Source organism: Rosa rugosa, chromosome 5, assembly GCF_958449725.1.
Source record: "Rosa rugosa chromosome 5, drRosRugo1.1, whole genome shotgun sequence".
NCBI lineage: Eukaryota > Viridiplantae > Streptophyta > Magnoliopsida > Rosales > Rosaceae > Rosa > Rosa rugosa.
The window spans coordinates 7072846-7098792 of record NC_084824.1 but is presented as its reverse complement, the minus strand read 5'-3'; the positions used below and the strand labels follow the sequence as shown (position 1 = coordinate 7098792).

The 25947-nt window shown below is 40.0% G+C and overlaps 1 protein-coding gene and 2 long non-coding RNA genes across 4 annotated transcripts; 2 read left to right on the top strand and 1 right to left on the bottom strand.

The window, feature by feature from the left end:
* The first annotated feature begins 1918 nt into the window (after positions 1-1918).
* Positions 1919-2574, top strand: LOC133710602 (uncharacterized). Its single transcript, XR_009846779.1, has 2 exons — positions 1919-2250; positions 2359-2574. It is a non-coding gene; the product is annotated as an uncharacterized LOC133710602 (long non-coding RNA).
* A 10073-nt stretch (positions 2575-12647) lies between these two features.
* Positions 12648-13429, top strand: LOC133710662 (uncharacterized). Its single transcript, XR_009846794.1, has 2 exons — positions 12648-13096; positions 13217-13429. It is a non-coding gene; the product is annotated as an uncharacterized LOC133710662 (long non-coding RNA).
* Positions 13430-14167: 738 nt separating this feature from the next.
* LOC133709588 (probable isoprenylcysteine alpha-carbonyl methylesterase ICMEL2) lies at positions 14168-19396 on the bottom strand. Of its 2 annotated transcripts, XM_062135380.1 has the most exons (11): positions 18695-19392; positions 18112-18188; positions 17868-17937; positions 17693-17773; positions 17314-17388; positions 15946-16047; positions 15700-15840; positions 15499-15564; positions 15271-15414; positions 14971-15061; positions 14168-14641 (listed from the first exon to the last, which is right to left on the bottom strand). In XM_062135380.1, the coding sequence occupies exons 1-11, from the start codon at positions 19237-19239 to the stop codon at positions 14480-14482; spliced, it is 1554 nt and encodes a 517-aa protein (XP_061991364.1). In that variant the 5' UTR covers positions 19240-19392; the 3' UTR covers positions 14168-14479. The 2 variants fall into 2 exon arrangements, with proteins under 2 accessions (XP_061991364.1, XP_061991365.1); XM_062135381.1 differs by lacking the exon at positions 17693-17773 and having other exon boundaries at positions 18695-19396.
* Positions 19397-25947: the final 6551 nt, after the last annotated feature.

Sequence of the window (25947 nt, the reverse complement as noted above, 5' to 3'; positions counted from 1 at the left end):
TCATTCGCAGTGAACTTGTTAGCTCGACATAGCTCTGCGCCAACACGCCGCCATTGGATTGGTGTAAAGACAATCTTTCGATACCTAAGAGGTACGATTGATATGGGCCTATTTTATCCCTACAGAGAGACGAGGAACGACGGAAGAGTTGGGATCGGACCCCAAAAGGCAAAACGCCCCCGTCCATAGAATGGCCACCGGTCATGTTGCCGGCGCCGGCGCCGCTCATGGTGGCCGGCGTCCTCCTATCTCCCTCCATCAAAACAACAATGATGTCTTGATGGGTTTTGCTGATGCAGGGTACCTCTCTGACCCTCACAAGGTCGCTCCCAAACTGGTTATGTCTTTACCATGGGAAGCACTGCGATATCTTGGAGGTCTACGAAACAGACCCTTGTTGCTACTTCCTCGAACCATGCAGAGATTATTGCTCTACATGAAGCCATTCGTGAATGTATATGGCTAAGGTCAGTGATTCGACATATTCAAGGAAGTTGTGGTTTGAAGTCTACCACAGATGAACCTACATGCATTTATGAGGATAATGCAGCTTGTATTGAACAAATGAAGTTAGGTTTCATCAAAGGCGACAACACCAAGCATATATCGCCTAAGTTCTTTTATAATCAGCAACAACAATCACTTCTAAAGATTGAAGTGAATCAAATCCGATCAGAGGATAATGTAGCGGACTTATTCACTAAGTCGTTACCTAAATCCACCTTCGAGAAACATGTGAAGAGCATCGGATTGAGAAAGTTATCCGAACTCCACGATTGTAGCAATCAGGGGGAGATATCGACATCAGGGGGAGTTATGATGTCTACATGTTCGATCTCGAAGAGTGAAGGACGTGTTGTGCTCTTTTTGTCCTTCGACCAGGGTTATTTTTATCCCACAGGGTTTTTGTTACCTGGCAAGGTTTTTAACGAGGCAACGGATGAAGCGTCACCACCAAGTTTGAAGCGGCACAAGGGGGAGTGTTGAAGGAATATCGATTTAGTGTGCCTTATCAAACTAAGAGTAGCAATAGGAGAGAAGGTTCTAGATTTCCCAATCCTACACGGATTGGTATTCCTTGTAACATTAGAACTAGTACTTTGTAATCCCTATATATAGGGCTCATATTCTCAATAATAATACACATCTCTCTCTACAATTCTCTCTCGAATCTATTTTACTTAAACACTTTTTAAGTTTCTCATCTGTATTGTTTGAAATGTCTGCAGTTTGCGATACCATTTCCACCCTGTGACAGATGGATGTTGAATTTTTGAGTAGTCCAGCAATGTTTTTGGAGATGATATTGATCAACCTTCGACGGAGGCTGCTTTAATCATTCAGAAAGGGTCACTAAAATGTAAAACTGTTCAGAATTACATATGAAAAGCTTGTAGTGTCTTAATTCCATGACTAAAGCATGTACTGGCTCCCATTACGATGTATGCCAATATGCTTAGAATGAATTCTATCAATCTCTCTATTTTGGCATATGTAAGGATCAGAAACTGACATGATTGCAACCTAAGAGCTATAGAATTTGATCATGATTTTCTCCAATTCAATCATATATCATGCTAGTCAATTGTTTTTATACAAATGCCCACACTCCTAGCCTTGGTACAAAAGATTCGTAATTATTACCAATTTTTCAAGTGATGGATTAGGATGCAAAAATCTCATAATGTGAGGTTTTAGAGGAAACTGAACAAAATCTTAGTCCAAAGCCGAAACTGATGGTCTAGATTAAATACTTTCTATGCTTTAAGATGAAATATCATCAGCAATTACAGACACTAGAATAGGCATCGAATGATGTCATTTTAGATATATCTTGCTTGAGCATCAGATTCGCCAGCATCTCTCAAGAGGCCACCACTCCATTAACATTGTATTATTCCATACCCTCATGTGCCCATCACACCCCTCTCTATTCAGTTACAATATATCTACTGTAAACAGGGATTCTGATTCCAGGTCAATTTTATGAACCTCAACTTCTCATCTATAAAATAGTTGTAGTAGAGCTAACACTTGAGGCCAGAGACAGGAAGGAAGTAATCACCACATTTAACTTAAAAAGAAATGGCATCACTCAAGGCTGAGAAACCTGTTGGCACTCAAGCCCCTATAGGACAGCCGAAGAAAGAGCCTGCAGCTCCAAAAGCGAGTGGTACCACGCCCAAAGCTCCAGCCTCCAAAGCCGCCCCAAAGAAGACCGAGACGAAGCCTAAGGAGCCTAGGAAGAAGGTAACCCTACATATTCATGCATTAACAAACTTGTTCTTCTATATATATATGAAATTTAATTTGCAATATGTGCTTTACATATTTTTCGTTTTGTGAATGTTTTGTTAGACTACTGGAAGCAAACCAGCTGCAGCCAAGAATTAAGCAGAACGAGGATGAAGGGTGCGAGGTGTGGAGTGCATGAAGATGCTAAACCATCGCCATCCTCCATAATGTTTAATAAAATCATAACCATTACTACACTACTAGCTTGGTTGTGATCTATGTCCATGTTTCTCTTTTTATCTTGGCCTTTTTAATAAAATATCTATGTTTTGAATAGTCTTTGTTTGATATTTGCTTAAACTAGATGCAGAGAATCGATCCTACTAAATTAGTTGACTCAATTCTTCTCAGATTTGATCATTCAAGGTACAAGACAAGGACAAACTAAATCATTATACAAATGGTTGAACTAAAATGCTGCAAATTCCATAACTTCAGAAAACCATCACAAAGAAATGAAGAATCTTCACTTCCTTGAAAGACAAACTTAATTTTGGAGAGCAGAAGCAACTTTGAACAGAGTCATGATCGTGAATGGAACGTAAAACCCATTAATATATGATTTACTGTGAAATCACCTTTAAGCAGAATCTTATAAAAGGGAGATATATAGCAGAATCTGCCAAGAGTTGTATGTATATATAAGGTGTCCTGTAAAGCATACAGAGGATCTACTTTATATATTCAAGGTTCTGATTCTCGAGCTCCTCGGGAAAAATTGTTCTGGTGCGTTCTTGTTCTTTAATCTTGATAAAGTAATCTGGGATTCACATCCAAAACTAATTGGCAATAGATCGAGTGGCCCAAACCCTTATAAACCCATCAGCAAGGTCCCATTTAGCCAATTAGTTTTGGATGTGAACTTCATATTACTTTATCATGGTATATATCAGAATGGGGTTATCCCACATGTGCATGCCTCACAGCCACATAGGCTCCACGTCACCCAAAGTTGTCCACGTGTATGGCTTAAAAATTCGCCACACGTGCGGAGGCATGTTGAGAATATATAAATCCCACATGAAAAAAATTGGACCTTGCCTATGGGTTTATAATTATAAGTGTTTGGGCCACTCTATCCATTGCCAATTAATTTTGGATGTGAACCCCAGATTACTTTATCAAATCTAAACCTCCAAATATTAAAAAAAAAAAAAAAAAAAGATTTGAATGCTACAGTTTATATGATCACATCATATACACAGATTAAAACATGAGACCTGACCTATGGTTTCCTTCTTTCTTAGCCAGAAGAAGAATAACATGACCTTCATGGATGTAGTTTCTTTATTTTTGATCCTCAAAGAAGTAAGACCTTCTCCAGAAATGGGTTTATTTTTACTTTAAACAGCCTTGACCGGCGAATGAATGAGCGGTCGTGAAGTTAAAAAACTTGTTTTGTTTATATTTTAAATTACTTTCACCGACAACTAAATCATCGCCAGAAGTTGCAAAGTCGTCGGCAATGTTTTTATCTTATTATAAAAAATCTTTACCAACAAATAAATAGCTAGGTGAAACTGCAGAATTTGTGTTTATTTCATGAAAAAATTAAACAACAGACGAATAAGACATCCATTGTCAAGAAAAACTCTTTGAGATACCAGGCATCCATTGTCAAGAAAAACTCTTTGAGATATTCACAGTTTGGGATATATGAGTTTTTAAATTTAATATTGGACAAAATACTGTTTACTCCTTATACTTATAGGGAGTCGACGTTTCAGTCCCTGACATTTCAATTTCACCTAAAAACTCCCTAAACTCTCAAATTTCACCAAATTGGTCCTTACCGTCAACTTTCCGTCAAAAACTCCATTATCTTGCTGACGTGGCATCCCCTTCATACTAAAATGTCTATTTTACCCTCACTTGACAAAAAAAAATTAACTTTTTTTCTCTTTCTATTTTCCTTTTACCTCTTCGGCCTTCTCTTCCTCCTCTCTGATCTCTTCTCTCCCTAAGACTGTGGCGGACCATATCAGATCACAGCCCAGACCAAAGCTGCCTTCGACCCATTTTTGTTCCAATGGTGATCCGATCGCAGCTCCTATTTCCGGCCTTGCCTGGTGTTTACTGTGGCGGCAAGAGCAGCCCCGAAACATTTCAGGGTTCGCCGACGGGTTTTGGATTCCGGCCACTTCGTGGCATCTCACCGGTGCCGACAGCTTCGTCTCGAGGTCAGCAATCTCCCTACGGTCTCAGTTGCTCCAAAATATAAGAAAGGAAGGAGAATCGAAGCTTGGTTCTTCCGGCGGTTTCAAAGTATTTTCTGGCAGCTCCGGACATGAACAGCGGCGATCAAAGTATTAGAATTCTTCTCTTCGTCGAGCTCTATATGTATTCACGTTCAAAATTGAATTTTGATTAAGATTGGAAAAAGTTGTTGTTTGGGTACAGTTGGTTTCTGGTGTTTACTATTCAGAGGTTTGGAATTGATTTCTGATCTTAATTTCATAGTTTTGAACATGACTACAACTTTAGTTATGCTTGATTTCAAGAAATGGAGGAGGCGCTGATCGAGGCGTGGGGGGAGAGATACTTGGAGCTAAGCAGAGGGAACCTGAAGCAGGAGCACTGGAAGGAAGTGGCTGACATCGTGAGTAGCAAGAAGACTATGGCAAAACCCCCAAAACTGATATTCAGTGCAAGATGCTTTAAATTTCAATTCTTTGTGGTTTTCAAGTATATGTGTTGGTGGTTGAAGTTTGAATCAGGGATTTAATTGAATAAGAATAAGTTCCAGATGTGCAGTTGAAGAGGTGCAAGGGCAGAGAGAGGAGGTAGAGACGACGGAGACAAGGTCGGAGGTGTGGTAGAGGAGGTGCAATTGGATAGATAGGAGGCGGTTAAATTGGAGGGAGAGCAAGTCGATATCTAAGACGGAACCACCACCATCTTATAGAGAGAAGAGATTAGAGAGGAGGAAGAGAAGGCTGAAGAGCAGGGATGGAAGAAGAGGTAAAAAGAAAATAGAAAGAGAGAAAAAAAAAAAAAATTGTCAGTGAGGGTAAAATAGACATTTTGGTGTGAAAAGGAAGCCACGTTAGCAAGATAACGGAGGTTTTGACGGAAAGTTGACGGTAAGGACCAATTGGGTGAAATTGGAGAGTTTATGGAGTTTTTAGGTGAAATTGAAAAATCAGGGACTGAAACGTCGACTCCCTATAAGTATAGGGAGTAAACAATATTTTGTCCTTTAATATTTAACATATAGCCAAATCAAATTAGGATCAACCGATTGATAAATGTAGTCTTTTCTTTTTAAAATTAGGATTGTGTTTAAGAATATGAGAATCGAGAGAGATTGATCAGAGAGTTGTATCTGATTATTGAGAATAGGAGCCCTATATATAGGGATTACAAAGTACTAGTTCTAATGTTACAAGGAATACCAATCCGTGTAGGATTGGGAAATCTAGAACCTTCTCTCCTATTGCTACTCCTAGTTTGATAAGGCACACTAAATCGATATTCCTTCAACACTCCCCCTTATGCCGCTTCAAACTTGGTGGTGACGCTTCATCCGTTGCCTCGTAAAAAACCTTGCTCGAGTGAAAAACCCTGTGGGACAAAAACAAGCTCGAGGAGGAGAAAAAGAGTACAACACGTCTTTAATTCTTCGAGATCGAACATGTAGACATCATAACTCCCCCTGATGTCTATATCTCCCCCTGATTGCTACAATCGTGGGAGTTCGGATAACTTTCTTAATCCGATGCTCTTCACATGTTTCTCGAAGGTGGATTTCGGTAACGACTTAGTGAATAAGTCCGCTACATTATCCTCTGATAGGATTTGATTCACTTCAATCTTTAGAAGCGATTATTGTTGCTGATTATAGAAGAATTTAGGCGATATATGCTTGGTGTTGTCGCCCTTGATGAAACCTAACTTCATTTGCTCAATACAAGCTGCATTATCCTCATAAATGCATGTAGGTTCATCCGTGGTAGACTTTAAACCACAACTTCCTTGAATATGTCTAATTACAGACCTTAACCATATGCATTCACGTACAGCTTCATGTAGAGCAATAATCTCTGCATGATTTGAGGAAGTTGCAACAAGGGTCTGTTTTATAGACCTCCAAGATATCGCAGTGCTTCCCATGGTAAAGACATAACCCGTTTGGGAGCGACCTTTGTGAGGGTTAGAGAGGTACCCTGCATCAGCAAAACCCATCAAAACATCATTGTCGTTTTGATGGAGGGAAGTGGGGGGACGCCGGCCACCATGGGCGGTGGCGGCGCCGGCGGCGTTTTGCCTCTTGGGGTTCGATCCCAAATTTTCGTCATTCCTTTTCTCTTTGTAAGGATAGAATATGCCAATATCAATCGTACCCCTTAAGTATCGAAAGATTATCTATACATCAATCCAATGGCGGCGTGTTGGCGCAGAACTATGTCAAGCTAACAAGTTCACTGCGAATGAGATATCCGGTCTTGTGCATTGACCTAAGTACAATAATGCGCCTATTACACTTAAATAGGGCACTTCGGCCTCTAATGGTTCTTCGTCCTCATCCTTTGGACGAAACGGATCTTTTCCGGGCTCAAGACTACGACCGATCATGGGAGTACTCACAGGCTTCGCTTTATCTTCATTAAAGCGCCTTAGGATTTTCTGAGTATATGCAGACTGATGGATCAAAATCCCATCACTACGGTGCTCGAGTTCTAAACCGAGACAAAATCGTGTTTTCCCAAGATCTTTCATCTCAAATTCAGATTTCAAGTATTTAGCAGTTTCCTTTAACTCATCTAGAGTTCCAATTAGGTTCATGTCATCGACATAAACTGCTACGATTGCAAATCCGGAACTTGTTCTTTTAATGAACACGCATGAGCATATTTCATTGTTAATATATCCATTCCCAATCAAGTAGTCACTTAAACGGTTATACCACATCCTTTCGGATTGTTTTAATCCATATAGTGAGCGTTTTAATCTTATTGAAAACGCGCTCCGTGGTTTAGAGTCACTTGACTTGGGTAATTGAAGTCCATCTGGGACCTTCATATATATCTCTGAATCTAGATCCCCATAGAGATATGTTGTAACCACATCCATAAGCTGCATGTCAAGTTTTTCGGAAACTACCAAACTGACAAGATAGCGGAACGTTATAACGTCCATTACGGGAGAATATGTCTCCTCGTAGTCGATTCCAAGGCGTTGTGAGAAACCTTGCGCCACGAGGCGGGCTTTATATCTAACCACCTCATTTTTCTCATTACGCTTTCTAATAAAGACCCATTTGTGGCCAACAGGTTTTACATCTGGGAGTGTCTACGTTATGGGCCCAAATACCTGTCTCTTTGTTAGTGAATCCAATTCAGCCTGGATCGCATCTTTCCATTTAGGCCAATCCGCTCTTCGTTGACATTCTTCGACAGAGCGAGGTTCGATATCATCATATTCTATAATTCCTTTTGCAACATGTTATGCAAATGCATCATCAATAGCCATAGAATTTCTATCCATCATCTCATGTACACTAGTGTAATTCATGGAGATCTCTCTATTCTCTGGAATTGGTTCTGACATTGGAGCGTCCCCCAATGATGTCTCTTGGACGTAACCATAATCCGGAATATTCTCATGAGATAGATTATTCACATCGATGATTATTGGATTATTTTGTGTCAAACTCGCTTTCTTTCTTGGGCGAGAATCCATCGAACCTATGGGCCTCCCGCGCTTCCTAGCAGGAGTCGTGGCCCTAGCCACAACGTCACCAAGGGAGGGGACGTTGGCGCCATGCTCATGCACTCTTGAGGTGGCGTCAGGTCCTCTAGTTTTAGGGACATCAATCCTTGCAAGCACGTTTGCAGCAGGTATGTGTGATCTCGTCACTTTAGCGATATCAGAAAACGCATCAGGCATCGATTCGATCTGCTACGTTCTAAAGATCGAGAATTCTCCGCACTTCAATTTAGGACTGTGCAGTTCGGGGATCAAGATGAGACAGAGTGGGGACAGACCACGACAATTCATGTCGTTCCTGTTGAACATTTATGTTCTTATCTCCCCCTAACGACGGGAAGACTGTCTCATCAAAGTGACAATCCGCAAATCTAGCGGTGAAGAGATCACCTGTCAAGGGTTCTATGTAGCAGATAATTGTTGGATAATCATATCCAACATAAATGCCTAATCGTCGTTGAGGACCCATTTTGGTGCGCTGTGGAGGCGTAATTGGCACATAAACTGCACACCCAAATATGCGTAAGTGTGAGACATCAGGCTCATACCCAGTCACCATCTGGGACGTAGAGAAGGGTTGATTGGCAGTGGGTCTCAGACGAATAAGCACAGCTGCATGCAATATTGCATAGCCCCAAGCATAAATAGGGAGATTGGTGCGCATGACCAATGCCCTAGCGACCATTTGTAATCTTTTAATGGTGGCTTCTGCGAGACCATTTTGGGTGTGAACATGAGGAACAGGATGTTCAACTTCAATCCCAATGGACATGCAATAATCATCAAAAGTTTTTGATGTAAACTCCCCAGCGTTATCTAATCTTATAGACTTAATAGGATGATCAGGGTAGTGAGCCCTTAATTTAATAATTTGTGCTAGGAGTTTAGCAAATGCAGCGTTCCTTGTGGACAATAGCATGACATGTGACCAACGTGTTGATGCATCAACCAACACCATAAATTATCTAAATGGTCCGCATGGTGGTTGAATATGTCCACAAATATCACCTTGGATTCGTTGCAAGAATGGTATATTTTCTTTAGTGTCCTTTGCATAGGATGGTCTCGATCCTAATTTTGCTAAAGAGCAGGCTTTGCAGAACGAATGATGGGCTTTAGAAACAACCAATGAGGATTTTGGTTGAGCCACGAAGTCATAAGTGACTTTAGAAGTAAAATTTGGAGACAAAAGAGCATTAGTGGCGTCAAAGCCACCCTTAGGCCGCAGGGGGACGGCGGCGCCGGCCAGTGAAGGCCGGTTTTGGGGGTGAACGGCGCCGTGAGGCGTAGGGGCTCTTTCGGAGTCCAAAATCCGAATTTTACTTCTTTTCGTTATGAAAAATGGATGTCCGTGCGAAGTCTTTAATATACGGATCATCATATCACGACCTGGATGTCCCAAAAGGTCATGCCAAAGCCTATATGTGTCGGAATCCCATAAATCATCTCTCATAACATGATTGGATTCAATTATTCGAATAGTGGTTGCATACAACCCACTAGAGCGACACATAAGTTTCTCTAAGACTCTTTTATGTCCGTAGTCATTAGAGGTGATGCAAAGGAACTCTTGTCCATTCTCACAATGTGTTCATGAAAACCATTGGCTCTTATATCTTTGAAGCTCAATAGGGTTCTTCCTGCCCTAGGAGCATAAAGAGCTTTGGTGACATTTAAAGTTGTGCCATTTGGCAACATAAATTGGGCTGGTCCTTTACCATGAATCAATTGAGATGATCCAGCCATCGTAGTCACGGAAGATCGAGAAGGTGTCATCCATAGGAATAGTTGCCTATTTTGAAGGATGGTATGTGTAGTTGCACTATCCACGAGGCATTCTAGCTCTCCGGGAAACATACTGAAAAATAATAAAGTTCGAAATTAAAATATGTCCAAGACATTGAATAAAATAAATCGATACTTTATTAAAAATAGCCAATGATTACATCAAAGTTTCTTGACCAAAATCTAATCCAACATAAAAAAAAAAATCAAACTTTAGACAAATTGTAGTCACTCAATCCGTTCGGTAATTCCAATTTGGTTGTGACCAGGTAAGGTAAGACGAGATTTTGGTGGAGCATTGCTCACTTTTAAAACCGTTCTCTCAGTTCAAACCTTTCCTAGACATCACAATTACTCTTGAGTACGCCTAGAGGGAAAGAGTTAATACAATAAGTCATTTTATTGATTAAGACATAATTGCCATTACATAATGCTTGGAAAAATAAAGGACTATACTAATCAAAATCTGCAGCATCCTTGTGCAATTCCTTGTCAGATTTGAAGTCCGCTATGGTGAGATTGACGTTGGCATCATCACCATCTTCTTCTCCTTCTTCGGCAAGATAGGCTTCATGCTCTCTAAAGTCTCTATATGCCTTGTAACGTTCAACTAATTGATTGCTTGCATTACATTGCTTGAACCAATGCTCACTTGATCCACATCGATGACACATGTCATTGTGGTTTCCTCCCTTTAATTGAGGTGCGTTGTTTGCACTTGGGTGGCGTCCCCTAGGAGGGTTAGCGCCATTCCCACGGCCTTGGGCGGCTCCACCACGTCCTGGAGCCCCACGGCCTCCTCTCCCACGTTGCCATGTATTGCCACGTGTTCGTCCTTCATTCTGACGATTACCTTCCTTTGTAGGGAGATTATATGGACCAAAACGTCCGTTGTGTCCCTTATTCTTAGGGTTCCGCTCCTTGCGCCCTCCTTTGGGTGCATTATTATAATTCACCTCTTGAACGCTCTTAGTTCCGACAGGCCTTGAATTATAATTCTTCACGAGGATATTATCATGTTTTTCAGCTACAGACATAACATTAATTAGCTGATGAAATCTCGTGATCCGTCCAGTATTGTATTCGGTTCGATATTGCTTTGATACCAAAATTGCTGAGATGGGGAAGGTGGAGAGAGTTTTCTCAATTAGCTCTTGCTCCGTGACAGGTTGTCCACAAAACCCCAACATGGTTTTGAGGCGTAGAGCTTCTGAATTAAATTCAGCTACGGACTTGAAGTCGGCAAATCGTAAATTGCTCCATTGAACTTTCAAGTCGGGAGGAGGGAGTCCTTAACATTGCCAAATCGCTCTTCTAGCGCAACCCATAATTCTCTAGCATCCTTGATTGCCATGTACTCCAATCGGAGTGATTTATCCATGTGGCGCCTCATCAAGATAAGGGCGGTGGCATTATTCGTAGTCATACGCTCGAATAGGAGATCAGGGTTGGGTGCCTGAATTACAGGTAGGATCCCTTTTGAAGTGTGATGGTTCTCAACATCCGTGACCCAACTATGATATTTCGAGCCTGTTGAGTCAAGTATGGGGAAGTCAAGCTTCGGCTTCGACATCCTAAAATAAGAATAAGAAATATATTAGTTTCGGAGTTAAAACTTCCACGACAACTAAATAATAAGATTTCCGAGCTAAGCTACCAAGAAATCGATTTCCAAGAATAATTGGATTAGACCGAAACAATGATGTTCAATATGGACGCTCTTAGTCCGAAGTCTTACGAACGCTCTTAGTTCGTTAATAGCGTGAATCCCCACGATTCCGCTTTTTAAGAATCGAACCCACATTATAAGAAAGGTGGGATGTAGAAGAAGGGAGGTTGCAAGTCCCTGAGGAAAAAGAAGGAGGAAATTAAATTTAAAAAAAAAACGGGAACTTTAATGTAAATACTTACTTGGTTAATTCGAAGCTTGAAACCTTGAAGTCTTGTACTAGGAGGTGATGTAGGTCGAATTGGGAGGACGAGGTGGGCTCGGTGATGTATGCTCGTGTGATGATGGAATAAGGCTGGGAGTTTGACTGAATGGTTGGCCGAGGGGGCTGCAGATGCAGCTGGCCGAGAGGTGCCTGGCAGAGACGCTGCAGGGGCAGCAGATGTGCGGCAGTGCTGCACGCACGGGCGCGCAGGCGGGAAGCAACGAGGGCAGGGGCGCGCGTGGGGAAGGCTGCGGAGGTGGCTAGCACGGGCTAGGGGCTGCGGCAGTTTTTGGTGAGAAGAGTTTTTCGGGTTTTTGGTTTTTGTGGTTAGAACTCGTGCTGATAACGTGTTTAAGAATATGAGAATCGAGAGAGATTGATAAGAGAGTTGTATCTGATTATTGAGAATAGGAGCCCTATATATAGTTTACAAAGTACATGTTCTAATGATACAAGGAAAACTATTCCGAATAGGTCTAGGAATTCTAGAACATTCTCTCATATTACTACTCCTAGTTTGATTAGGCACACAAAACTGATTTTCCTTCAACAGATTGTGTAATGGATCCGGCTCCTCTAAAAAACTCTCGATGATTTCAATATCCCAATCACATTCATAATCATCGGATGAATGTGAATGACTTGAAATTTTATTAACTTCATGTAACTTCACGACTCCTAACTTTAGAGGAGTCGGATCCTAAAATTACATCTTTGAACTATCAAATGTATTCACCAACACATCCACTTCCATATACACTGAAAATCTAAAGACCCCAAAGTAGAAGAATCATACAATTATGTCTAAAAGGAATCAAGATCACTTATTTTTGTTCCTTTAAAATATTATTTACACCCATCACAATACGACAATATATATATGCTTAGAATGATTTCTAAGAGTTTCAGTCCATACCAGAAAGCAGTAATCAAGCATGAGCATCTGATGCTATAACCTGCACCTTCAAGTGCATACAGGTCGATCTGCCAATATCTCTTATTCCATTCTCCGAAATCACCACCATTGATCCACTATCATCCTTCTATCGTAACTTGCATGCGCGATTATTCCAATTCCTTTTTCACAGCAGAGAAGGCTATAGCCTATAAAAAGGACAGGCTCAGTAGAAGTAAGTAGTTAAGGCCATCAAGTTACACAACACACACATTTCATATCTCTGTGAAAGAGTTTCCAAGTTTCTAAAAGTATGGCATCAATGAAGGCCGAGAGAGGAGTTGGGACTCAACTGTTTGGGCAGTCCAAGAAAGAACCTGCCGTCGCCAAGGCCGGCGATGGTGCAGCCAAAACTTCAGCATCTAAAGCAGGACCAAAGAAGGCTGCAGCCAAGCCGGCTCCTGCACCCAAGAAGAAGGTACAGCGAGTACAACCTACATAAACTAATTAGTTATGATGTATTCGCAGCTATAGGTCGGTCTTCTGGACTCCTGCTAATTTTTTTACACTAACAAACGATTAATTGGTAATTTTACAGGGTAAAGGTGGCAAAGCTGCAGCCAAGAACTGACCAAATTGCTGATGAATGCTTATATAACAAGAGACAAAAGCATATAGGAAAAAAAAAATTTCATTTCTTATTGTCTCGTAATATTGTACTTTGGAATTTGTAATCAATGAGTGCGAGCTTGGGAACTTCGATTTGATCCATGTAAGCAATTCCATTGAAATAAATATACCTTTTCAGCTACTACCAGGAAATGCTAATCTGCTACTTATTGTCTCGAATCAAACCAAAATACACTGCAAAACCACAAAGGCACGCCCTCCATGTAATGCATCTAATTGATATAAATTTTATGCAGATTTTAAGCTCAGAGTCGCTAACTTTCAGGGTTGGTTGGCTTGAGCTTTCCTTGTTAGGAAACTAATCACACATGCCTTTTAAGTCCTCAACACACAAGTCGGTCAGTCCAGGAAAAAATGAAAAATAGGCCGAGAGAAACTTCCTATCTGTGAGGTTTATAACTTCAAAATAGATTTTATTTTGATGATTAAGGCCATGTTTGATTCACGGATTTGAGGAATCAGGAAAGGAAAATTGTTTCTTTCCTTTGTTTGGTAGACACAAACTTGTGAACTATTTTCCTGACAGATGGGAAAATATGGTGGAAGATGGTTCCTTTCAAAACTCATGGGATTGATTTTCCTTTCTTCTTTCCTAGAATTTATTATGAAAATTTAGGACTACAATACCCCTACTCAAATATATTATTCCCCTACTCAAATGTATTATTGTCAGTTTCATCCATGATGATAAATTTTAAAATACAAGGATATTATTGAAACATTGATATATTTTTTCTTTTCTTTCCTGAACCAGCCAAATACTGGAAGAGAAATCAAATAGTCTTTCTTGAATATTGTCCCTGTTTTACCAAACCTTGGAAAGGAGAACGGACAGGAATTTTAATTTCTCATCCCCATGGGAAAGACAAGGGAATTGATTTCTATTCCATGAACCAAACTAGGCCTAAGATTACAAAGATTGGGAGAATTTAAAAAGGAATATAATCAGTACAACATTCCCTGTGGTATACTTCTACAGATGTTCAGAATGTCTCAACATTTTACAAAGGAAACGAAGAACTTTGATCTATGTGACGAGAATAGGGGAGTTCTGAAGGTTACCCACAAATAAGGGGTAAACAGTTGGGTTTTCATTAATGATATGTACAAGAATAGATTACATCACAAAGAAACTCTATTTTTGGGGGTGATGAATGATCAACAAAAATAGCTAGAATGGGCTGACTTTGTGAGCCAACTTCAACATGAACTCAGGTACAAGGCGCTTTCTTGGTGGAGCCACTGCATCTTTGGCAAGGGCCTCTGAATCACCTTCATGAATGATAGCTACTAAGTCTTCAAACATCTGATCTTTTCCGCCTCGCATTGGATCCTGAGTAACACAAACACCAAACAGATTTTAACACGGATTTCTTTTTTTCCTGTTTAGGTGTTTCATTTCTCCTTTTTGGAGGAGGTAACGAAACAGGCAAATGAAAACAGTACGAAGGATCTAGCAGTAGAGCAATTCAAGTTCAGAATGGAACGGAGATAATGGGTATGCCATATACTGATGGGATGCCAAATTAAGGAAACCAAGGAATCCAGTACATGGTTCAGTGACTTCCTAGCTTAAAACTGAACAAAATTGCTATGGCTTTCTAATGGAAGAGATATGCTACTTGGGTAAACCAAAAAGGACCATCTTTAGTGCTCTCTTACCTGAAGAAACAAATCTGTGTGAGTTTTCCCTTCATACAGAATCGATTCAGCTTTCACTCCAAGACTCCGAAGAGTTTCTGCAAAATTCTTACTGCACAAGACAACATGCTTGTCAAAGCCTGTGGACTTGAAATTATATGCTTATAAGATCTGGTGGAGAACCATATGTTCAGTTATACTAGGATGAAAAACTAAGCTATATTAATTATCTCTTAAGAGCAAATTCCCAGAATCCACACCATTTATGTTAAGAAATGACTTGTAGCTAATCAAAGGAATAAATCCAGATGTGACTTATACCTGGCATCTGATGGTATGGAATAATCTGCAGTACCATGAAATAAAATAATAGGAGGTAAAAGAGAAGCAGCACTCCTAACATTGGAGTCCTGAATCATGACTTCAGGAGAGAAACGTTGCAATGAATGCTCCCCTTCCATTATGCTGTAAGAGTTTTGGGAGTCATGAAATATTCGAACAAAGTGCAATTCTAGCAGAAATTGTGGCATTACAAGAGAAGGTTCATACCCTAAAAATATTGAACGGTATAGGCCTCGACTGTGGAAGTGATCTACTAAATTAAACAAATTGTACCTGTGTGAGCATGTCAGAATGAGAATCCATACGTGAAAGCATCTATCAAAAGATACGAATCGCAATTTGCAAAAGTTATATGAAAAGGAGCTTCAATAATTTAATTTAAAAAAATTATAATAAATCATATATTACCCTCCAGAAAGACCAAAGTAAGCCTTTATCTGGGAAACACTCCAAGAAGTGCTCTCTCCTTCACCAAGCTCCTTGATTGCCTGGTCAACAATTGAGCATGCACCAATATGTGCACCAGCTGATTGTCCCATCACATAAACCCTGCAGAAACATAGCATGACCAATATCAACTTTAGCAATAGGATCACCTACATATTTTCAGGGAAAAACATATAAAAAAGAAGAAGCATAAAACGATACCATTACCTATCAGGATCGCCTCCATATTCAGCAATATGATTACATACAAATGAGATGCCTTGAGAAGCATCCTGTACCATATCACTGATAGTACCCTGAGGGAAATTTCTGCATGAAGGCATGATAAGACATTGACTACAGGTGCGTAGGTAGTTCAGCAGTGCACATGACATTAATAATACTGACCTGAATGCAACAAACTGGTATGTACTAATTACTAAATCTGATTTCCTTGAGGATACCACATGTATGTTGATGAATCCACAACTTTTCACTTTGTTCTGTACTTTTCCTTTTCGAGCATACAACTTTTCACTTTGTCTTACCTTGTATGCTTGAAAAGGAAAAGGTCTAGAACAAAGTGAAAAGTTGTGTGCTTTGACCATCCGAGCATCAGTTTTAAATAAGACTAGTATGTACTAATTACTAAATCTGATTTCCTTGAGGATACCACATGTATGTTGATGAAATCCACAACTTTTCACTTTGTTCTGTACTTTTCCTTTTCGAGCATACAACTTTTCATTTTGTCTTACCTTGTATGCTTGAAAAGGAAAAGGTCTAGAACAAAGTGAAAAGTTGTGTGCTTTGACCATCCGAGCATCAGTTTTAAATAAGATCAGTCCATCATATTTTGGTGAATACTTCCAGCCTTACAAGCTTTTTCCCTATCGAGAATATCTTTAGACCAAAGCGGAAATACTCCCAAAAGACTAACTACTATTAAAATGTATTTTACAAATGATATCAGTTTATGATCAAGGAGATGATGCTAAGTCAGGTTCAGGAAACTTATATCTCATAAAAGAGAGAAATTGAAGTGATGTTATGATTGATCAGTGGCTTTTTATCCATAACAAAGATTACCATTTTTGGGAATAAGAAGGTGATTAAAATATAGGGCAACCAAGGGGTAATTGTCTAGGTTAGCTTATTGTGTTTCAGTGGCCAACATGCACAACTATGGAATGGCTCAACTTCGATATAGGATGATAGGAGGATAAAAAAATGGATCTGCAAAATTTTGTCAGGGTGATGAGAAACGCAAGACATGAATTAACAAGGATCTGATCATAGATCAAGTGAAAATATAAATGGTGTTAGTGTGGCAAACCATGAAAGAAGCCCATTGACTACTCATTTATCTCAGTGATGAACACGTGCCCAGTAGCTATGACATAGTATTACATTCTACCAAGTAATCTCAGAAATTCTTTCAAAATACGTCTGACACAAGCAAGAACTAGATTTTGGTTAAATTTTTCATAGATAGCAGAGGTCATATTTCAGAGAGATAGGATCTCCTCGTATTCATTCAGCTATATGGCATCTACTATATAGCGCATGTACTTGATTGAAGGAAAAAGAAATCACCTGTAATCTATGCATGCCACTATGATGTCTCGTTCTGATAACTGTATTCCTAAAAGAGAACCCCATGCTTTGTAACTGCATCAACAACAATTTAACCAACAAAAGAAGTATTAAGTATAAAAAAACAGAGGAATAAGTTGCATGAAAAAATATAATATGTGAAACCGCAAAAAGAAAAAAAGAAAGAAAAAAAAAAACAAAACAAAACATAAGCAACACTATAACATTGGACCTACAACTTAAGCATTGGAACTATGGTCCCAGAATGTGATCTCAATCTCAGCTCTACTTAAGTTTTACACTCCGAATTCCAAAAGAAATGCAAGCTACACCATCGAGGAACTATTCAAAAATAAACTGACAAGGATCAATCACTCACCCAATAATCCAGGCTCCACCAGTTACAAATGCAATGACTGGTTTTGGCCCATCAGAATTTTTGGGTAGATACAGATCTAGCCTGTACAACAAAATTTGAGCTATTACTACAGCAAAAGTTGATCCTAAAATACTTATTGTTCTAAATACAAAAAAGTGCACTAAACTCAACCTACCTATTTCTTGGTTGATCGCCATAAACTATACCTCTGCGGACCTGCTTGGAGAAGAAATAGTAATAGCCAACTGCAAAAAACACAGGCACAATAGTTATAACCCCCTGGATGGTAGTTTCTGATTACTATATCTTGACCATGAGTTCCTCACCATGTCTACAATGTTTACTGTCTGAAGTGGGCAAACTAACTTTAATATCTACAACAACTTGTGCATATATGCATGAAATTTTAAGATGGATACCTTGAATAAACCCTGGCATAAGTAAAAACGAATAACAACCGAGGGCCAAAAATCTTGTAATCCATCTGTAGCCTACCCTGAATAAAAATATACGATCAGGAAGCATCTAACATCAGGATAGATTTGATAAAAGAAGCGGTAATTCCAAAATCCACAACACATAAGTTCAATAGTTACATGCAAATCCTATCTGATTTCTTCCATTGCCCCAATTTCTTCAACATTAGTTGCATACTATTTCACCAAGCTGCCCGCAAAATCTATCCCTTATTCAAAGTTATCTTAGGAAAACAAACTTCTTCCCAAAGCATAACAGATTGAATCACAATAGTTAAAACACTTTACCACTTGGTTTACTTGGAAATGTCACTTCAAAAGATCCTAGTTTACTTAAGTCTCAAATGACAATCAAATAGCTCTAATTTAAGTAAGCTAAAGCCCTTAATTAAGTGATTCCAATCCAAACATACACCATTTATAGACTGCACCATTTCCAATGCGGCTTCACAGATCATCCAAATTACAAAAATGGGTATTCACAAAAAACAATCCAAAACCCAAAAAAGTAAGAAACTTTATGTACCCAAGATAGCTCAAAAGCTTCAAGCTCAGCCGGGTGATCAAGTACGTCTCGGCGGCGGCGTGCTCCACATCGCCGGCGATAGATTGCCGGTCGGCAGCGCCCTCCTCCGATGAGGAATTGGATGACGACGAATAAAGCGAGTTATCGCTGGCCGTCCGGCGCCGCCGCTTCTGGTTGTTATTGGCAGAACCTGCTGCTGCGGCGGCGGCGGTGGTGGAGGTGTTGAATGTGTAGCTCGCCGACTTGGGAAGAAGGGGCTTCAAAGGCGCGGCCTTTTCTTCATCTTCGAAATGTGAATAAAGGAGGAGCCTTGTTGATGGGTCCTCCTCAGATTTGACTAGTAGCTTTTCAGTGGTGGCGGGATTTGAAGATGGGGGGTGGTATGTTATGGGTAGGATTTGCTGGGATGGCATTTTGAGCTTTTGTTTGGGGCCAAAGATTCGAGCTTTTTTGGTGAATATGGGAATTGGTTCTGTGGGTAAGAGTTTATGGGGATTTGGGTTTCTGAAAAGTGTGGCGAATCTGGAAATTGGGGTTCGAAACATCAAGAGCAGGAGGAGGAGGAAGAGGAAGAGGAAGAAGAAGAAGAAGGCATTGGTGTTTTGTCAAAACCAGTGTCTTACCAGAGAGAGAGGAAGTGGGGGGTTGTGCAGGGCCAGTTGTGGTTTGACACGTGGTGTGTCAATAATTTAGTTTACTTTGTTTTTGGAGGAGTTGGAATTGGTCGTCTCCTACCTCGTTTTATTCTTTCTTCTTGTCTTCTTGTCTTTTGGTTTGTTTATGGCTATGATGAGTCCTATGGAGGCAATAAGGGGTGTTTGGGTTTCACTATCGAAATTATGGCATGCTTTTGTGTCATATTGTTTCACTTGCAAGCAATCCTTCATTGATGGAATGGAAATGTCTTCGATTTTTAGGTTTTTCTTCGCCTTCATCTCTACATATACTATGAACATTAGTAGGACGGTAAAATGCGACAAGTAAAATATAATGATAAAATTTATAAAAATTTATTTGTTGAGATTACAATTGAACACCGTTTAGATAGATTTGTAAATGATTGCATTGCCGATTACCTACTTGTAGCTAAAACTTTTCCCATACGAGAAGGGTTTGGTAGATGCACACAATGCGTATATGATTTGCATCAATTAAGAGTAGTTGTCCATGAGTCGGCAACACTTGGCCTCTTCTCAAATTTTCAATGCATAGTCTCCCATACTGTTCCTCTTTTTGACCTAACCTTAAGTATGGGAGGTCAAAAATTGTGTGCCATTTCTCGCGCAAGTTTACAAAGATTTTAACACACGCTCCTTCTAACCTCGTGAGAAACTCATCAGAGAGAACAAAAATTCGAATATCCTGCACTGTTTTTTGGGCTTCTTTTTCATTTTTGGGCTCTCAATATGTCTATTGGACAAGCTAGTTTAAGGAGTTGAGGCTTCCAACTAACGATAGATGGGCTTTCATCAATGTACTTCACATAGTTCATTCCTCTCCAAAATATCACAAGTCTAGATTGCACACCGGGCGTTTGTTAAATAGCCCATGTTGCCTTCAATCAAAATGTCGCCAAATGGTGGTTACTAGTTGGTTACTAGGTTCCGGCTGATCTTGAGGCCGGTTAACCGAATGGTGTCGGTGGTGTCGGTGGCCGGTTACCGCCACAACAATGAAGCGACGCCACCAAGTTCGCCCCTTTACATATATCATATCATGAATTATACAACCTAAGCATAGTAGGAATAACAATGTTGGAGGAAACACATGAAAGTAGCCAATGTTTGTTCAAAGGTTGAAAGAAATAGATGATTGATATATATATATATATAGAGCCGTTCAGAAGCGGACGTCTGTAACCCAGAAAAAGTGCGGACATCGCTCCTCTGGGCTGCATCAGGCGTCGACGAGCAGCGCTGCTCGTGCCGGAGGGAACCAGGCCACGATCATGTCGCTCCTCTGGGCTGCATCAGGCGTCGACGAGCAGCGCTGCTCGTGCCGGAGGGAACCAGGCCACGATCATGTCGACCCTCTTCTTGCTGCTAGACTCATCAATGAAGGGTTCGAAGTCGACCTTGATGGTGCTTCCATGGTTTCAAGCGAGCTCGCCGCGCATCACTGAGAATTCGATCACCTTCGCCTTCGCATTGATGGCTATGCCGTCCAGGATGTCCAGAGCCTTCGTCCGGCAACAGAAACACAACCATCGACGCCTGATTGAGGCCGGAGGAGCGACGTCCACACTTTTTCTGGGTTGTGGACGTCCTCTTCTGATCAGTCCTATATATATATATAGGATTTTTCTCAGGTGCAGGCGTCTGTATCGAAATTTTGGTACGGATTTCCGGTTTTCACCCACTTTCCGATCACAAATTTTGATCTTAACCGTTCATTTTTTAGGTCCTAATGTATAGATCATCTCTGCAAAATTTCAGCCAATTTGGTGATAGTTAAGCATCCAAAACTGCAATTTACACGAACGAACCGAATCTGTCGAACCGGAACCGTTCGTGTACATTGTTGTAATTTGCAGTTTTGGATGCCTTAACAATCACCAAATTGGCTGAAATTTTGCAGAGGTGATGTATACATTAGGACCTAAAAACTGAACGGTTAAGATGTGAAAATGTGATCGGAAAGTGGGGGAAAACCGGAAATCTGTACCGTCCGCACGGTACGGACGTCCGCACCGTAGCCGGACTATATATATATATATGATTTTTCTTAGGTAAGGATATATATCATCATCTACCAATCTACCAACATGTCTCATTTCGATCACAAATTCATGAACTTACTAATTGACAATGTTGATTCAGTAAGCTCCTGATTGGTAAGTTGTCTCAACATACAACAACAACAATATATCAAAATGATTATGCATCCACTGTGGTTGCGTTGATAGCTAGCTAATTGGTCAAACCATAGTATACTCTTTTGCAAAAAAAGCATATCTATGCCGCAAGTTGCAGTGGTTGGATTCGTAAATCATAGTTCTTTTTGCCATAAAAGAAATCAAAAGAAGTGATCGAGCGAGCAAACCATATGGGGTCGTTTTATAAATATACAATTCAAAAATAATGTTAAATCAACCAAAAGAGAGTAATTATTGGTTAGATAGTTAGATATAGGTAATTAGGTATGGTGGGTTTTAAAGCAAGAGCTTCACTTTTCTAAGGATAAGTAAGTACACTCCAATAATGCAAATCCCATTTTAGAGCACTAGTTAACACACTTCCTGTGGTGATATATAGCATAGATTTGAGTCCATTAAAAAAATAATTAAATATATTAAGATGCATGCAGTCGTATAATTTTGTATTAGGGATCTAGGGCTCAGTAAGACCAAGCAATTTCTAAGAACAGACAACAGTCCACTGCACCCAGTTTAATCTTGCTTCCATATCCATTCAAATTATCCTATGAACTTGTGTGTACACTTTTAGAAGCACCTAAGGTTTCCTTGCGTGTGGGGAAGTAATAGCTGAATTTATAATGGAGATGAAATAGTAGACTCGGTGCATGTTTGGCTAGGGTAAGTGCGATCCCGTTCCATGGTCAGCAGTTGACCATTGGAACGGGACTCAGGGTAAGTGTTTGTGAATCCTTATTGGGATTTTCCTCCACTTTTTATGAAGATCCGAGGTAATTCGATCGATCGGTGATTTTTTTTCTGATAAACACGGATATCCATGATTAGTCCAAATTTTGTTTTGTAATTTGTACATTAACTTTGAACACGTACTAGTTATCTAGGTATGTTTTTTTTTTTTTTTTTTTTCGATTAAGAATTATCTAGGTATGTTGTCGACCATAAAAATATCGAGATCAAGCTACAGTGACATATAATATGATATGTATTGATCAAGATCAACGTACTTCTACTGTACTTTGGGTTTTTCCTTTGTCATATTAGCATGTCGATCATTTCCTCTGCATTGTAGATTTATGTATGATACTATTGGAGTGAAATAAGGGATCTAAAGAAGAGTAGAGACTCAACTATTTTTCCGTATCCAACAAACCTATAGTAGATATAGGAATTTGATTTAATAACTTCTCTAGTTTGGTTAGATTTGAATGATGTACTAAAATGAAAATTTATGGGCAATCTTCTTTGACAGCTTTAATTTTTATTGCGAAAGACAACTCTAATATTGTAACGAATTACACACTTTGCTTTCTAGTATAGACCAGTACCTTTTTTTGTCGTAATATGAGCAATAACCCATGCAACTTTAGATTATTATGTGGGGAAACACATGCATATATGAGTCGTGATTTAGTTGCCCTAAAGGCATACCTAGCTAGCCAGCTTTGTCAAGAAATCCCAACTTTTTCTCTTTTATAACTTTCATATATATATAAAGTAAGTTGTGAAGAAACAAATTTGTTTGATTGTACAAACTTGTTGGTGCATAGTCAAGTTGTTGATTGTAAATGCAAAATGACTAGTACTTTAAAGGAACCTATAGTAGTAAAGTCAGAAATTGAATGATATACACTCAAGAATGGCGAAGATCTCTGGCCAAATACATCAACCCCAAGCAGCTTAAGTGCTTATTTAACAGAAAACTCCAGGGAGTTCACTACATTTACGTACCTTCCGTTTTCATATCTTTTTGGTTAATTACCAAATAGAACATTACAATGTCATATACTCAAGGCTCCAATTAATCGTGAGGGTTTCTTTGAGTTTGAAACGGCGGTGATCATCCTCATTCATCCTAGCTAGCTTATGTTAAATACTAATTAATTTCGATTCCCAAGAGTCTAAGGGCATGTTTACTTAAATTTATTCCTGCGTTTACTAACACATAAATGAATTGCAATGATTCCGGGTAAAAGTATTCCTGCATTTGGAATGAGTGTAGGTCTCACCTAGCCTCCTTATAAGGAATTGATTCCTGAATACTCAGGAATTTGATTACGAATGGGGGAGATGGGTTTAGGAATCAACTCCTCCGGAATCAATACCGATTCCTTTCTTCTCCCATTCCAGTTGTCTTCGATTCATGATTATTTCCATTCCAAGTAATAGTAAACGTGCCATAAGAGAGTAATGCAGAATGGTGGTTTTAGAAAAGGTAACGTCATTATTATACTGATGAATATGATAGATACTATTCTAATGAATGCTTAGTCTGTATAGCATTGAGTTAATTAAATTTCTGTTTTAATTTGTATGGTCTGTTTTTTTTTTTTTCTTTTTTTTTCTAGTATAAATCAAAATTCACGGGCTTTTACCATTGCCGATGACTAGGTAACTCAATCTAATGATCAAAACCATACATTATTTATAAGTTTAAACAAGAATCATCTATGAAACTAATCAATTAAAAGTTAAAAAATGTCTCTCTCTCTGACTCTCTCAAGAGAGAATGTCCGCGTGCGGTGGTCTACTTCGAGTGCCGGCGGTAAACCTACGATCGGAAAGGTGGGATTTTCTCTTCTCTATGATCGCTCTTCCGGGGACGGCGGTGGACTTCGGCTTCATCGAGTCGCTGAGTTTGTTGCGTCTGGTCATCTTCTGGTGATTGGAGGCGCCTTTGCCTTATGGTCGGGGGGATCTCTCGATGGTGGTGCTTTGATGGCGGCGGCGAAGTCGGTGCGACATGGTTTCAAGTCTGGCAGCGTTGTGGCGTTTCCTGGGTGGCTGGTTGATGGTGGAAGGGATGAGAGCGAGCCTTTGGACGGTTTCATGTTTCTACCCACGTCGTTCGAACCGGGTGGATTGGATCTGGTTTTGGTAGTGTTCGTTGTTGCTGTCCGGGTGGCGGAGGATGGCGGCGATGTGGTGGCTGTGATGGTCGTAGCAGCACCGGCGGTCTTGATGCTGTCGGTGGAGGTTCTGTGCAGGCTAGGGTTCCCCAGGGTTGGTAATTCTGGGTCTCAAGTTGGCGGCTGGGCCTTCCTTGTGTGGGCTTGGGCCTCCTTGGTTCCAATTGTGGAGTCTCCGGATGCAGAGGGAGTGGTAGAAAGTGAGGCTTCACCTTCTATGGCTATTTTAATTTAATTTCTTTTTGGGTCGCAAAAACCAGTGCCTCAGTTGTTACCATTTATGCCTGGAGGATGGTTTGTCATCCTTTGCTTCGAGGTGTCTGGTTTTTGTTAGAATAATGGTGCGTGGACTTCCTAAAAGGTGGGTGTACTCGGGATTTTTTGGGATTTTATTCTTCTATAATAGGGTGTCATGAGGTTCTAAGGAACGATTGCTTTCTGTCGACCCCATAAGGGGTGTTTCATTTTTGTACTGCTCGCTGAATCTAATGAAAGGGCTGACCTATTTTGGTTAAAAAAAAAAAAAATCATCTATGAAGAATAATAGGAGAGTAATGACTAAATAACTGTTAACGTTTTCAAAATTCAATAAGTCATATAACTTGAGAATTACTAATTATATATTGAATTGCATGCTTAAAATACAGGTCCTTAATTAAATTCCACATTTGATGATTTGATGAAGTTCTCTTTATAATATAGAAAATTACAAAGAAGTGTCACTTTGAGACTTATATTAGTCATAAGGCCACCTAAATTGTTTTGTACACATAAGGCCACTTTGAGGCCCAAAACCATCAGCTCCTTTTTATACTATACCTATTTTGCCCTCAACCTTCTCTCTCTCTCTCTCTCTCGATGAACTGATGTTTTTGAAACAAATCGCATTCTCATCTCTCTCTCTCTCCTCGGCGCACCATCCAGTCTCTTCCGGCGTCCAATTTCTGGAAACACCGCGCCTCTTCGATGAGCTTTGCCTTCACCGGATCTTCGTTCTCCTCTGCAAGTGAGTCGACCTCGGTCTTCGTTGCTTCGCCTTCTACGGTTTTACTACTCTTTCCTCTCAGTAATTTTTCAAATTTCGTTTGAGAAATTGAAGTAGTCGCTGCTGGAGAGGACCTCTGGCGTCTCCCGCCTTCCTCGGCCGAACTGGAGCGCCGATCTCCGATGTCGAGGACTCCTATACCAGAATCGGACCGTATTGGATTGCTTCAATTTCAGAAATGGCTCTCGCTGTTACTTCTTCTTCGTCTTCTACTGCAATCTCTGCTCGGACCTTCTCCTCTGACCTCAAAGGTACATGTATTTTTTTTTTTGCTGATGAGATTTTTTTATTTACTTTGCAAATTTGAATTGGAATCGATTGAGTTAGGGTTTTTGATTCACAATTAAGATCGAGAGGGTTTTATGACCTGTTTCTGTAAACTGATTACCTATAATTTTAGTTAACAATAAAAATGTTAGATCTCTCG

Bases quoted from the DNA above. Each gene is read 5' to 3' on its own strand.
- LOC133709588 (XM_062135380.1), bottom strand. From the start codon at position 19,239: ATGTTTCGAACCCCAATTTCCAGATTCGCCACACTTTTCAGAAACCCA. The intron at 15,565-15,699 runs GTAATATATGAT...ATGCTCACACAG, and splicing joins TACTTTGGTCTTTCTGGAGG to GTACAATTTGTTTAATTTAG. The intron at 15,415-15,498 runs GTATGAACCTTC...AAACTCTTACAG, and splicing joins TACCGTTCAATATTTTTAGG to CATAATGGAAGGGGAGCATT.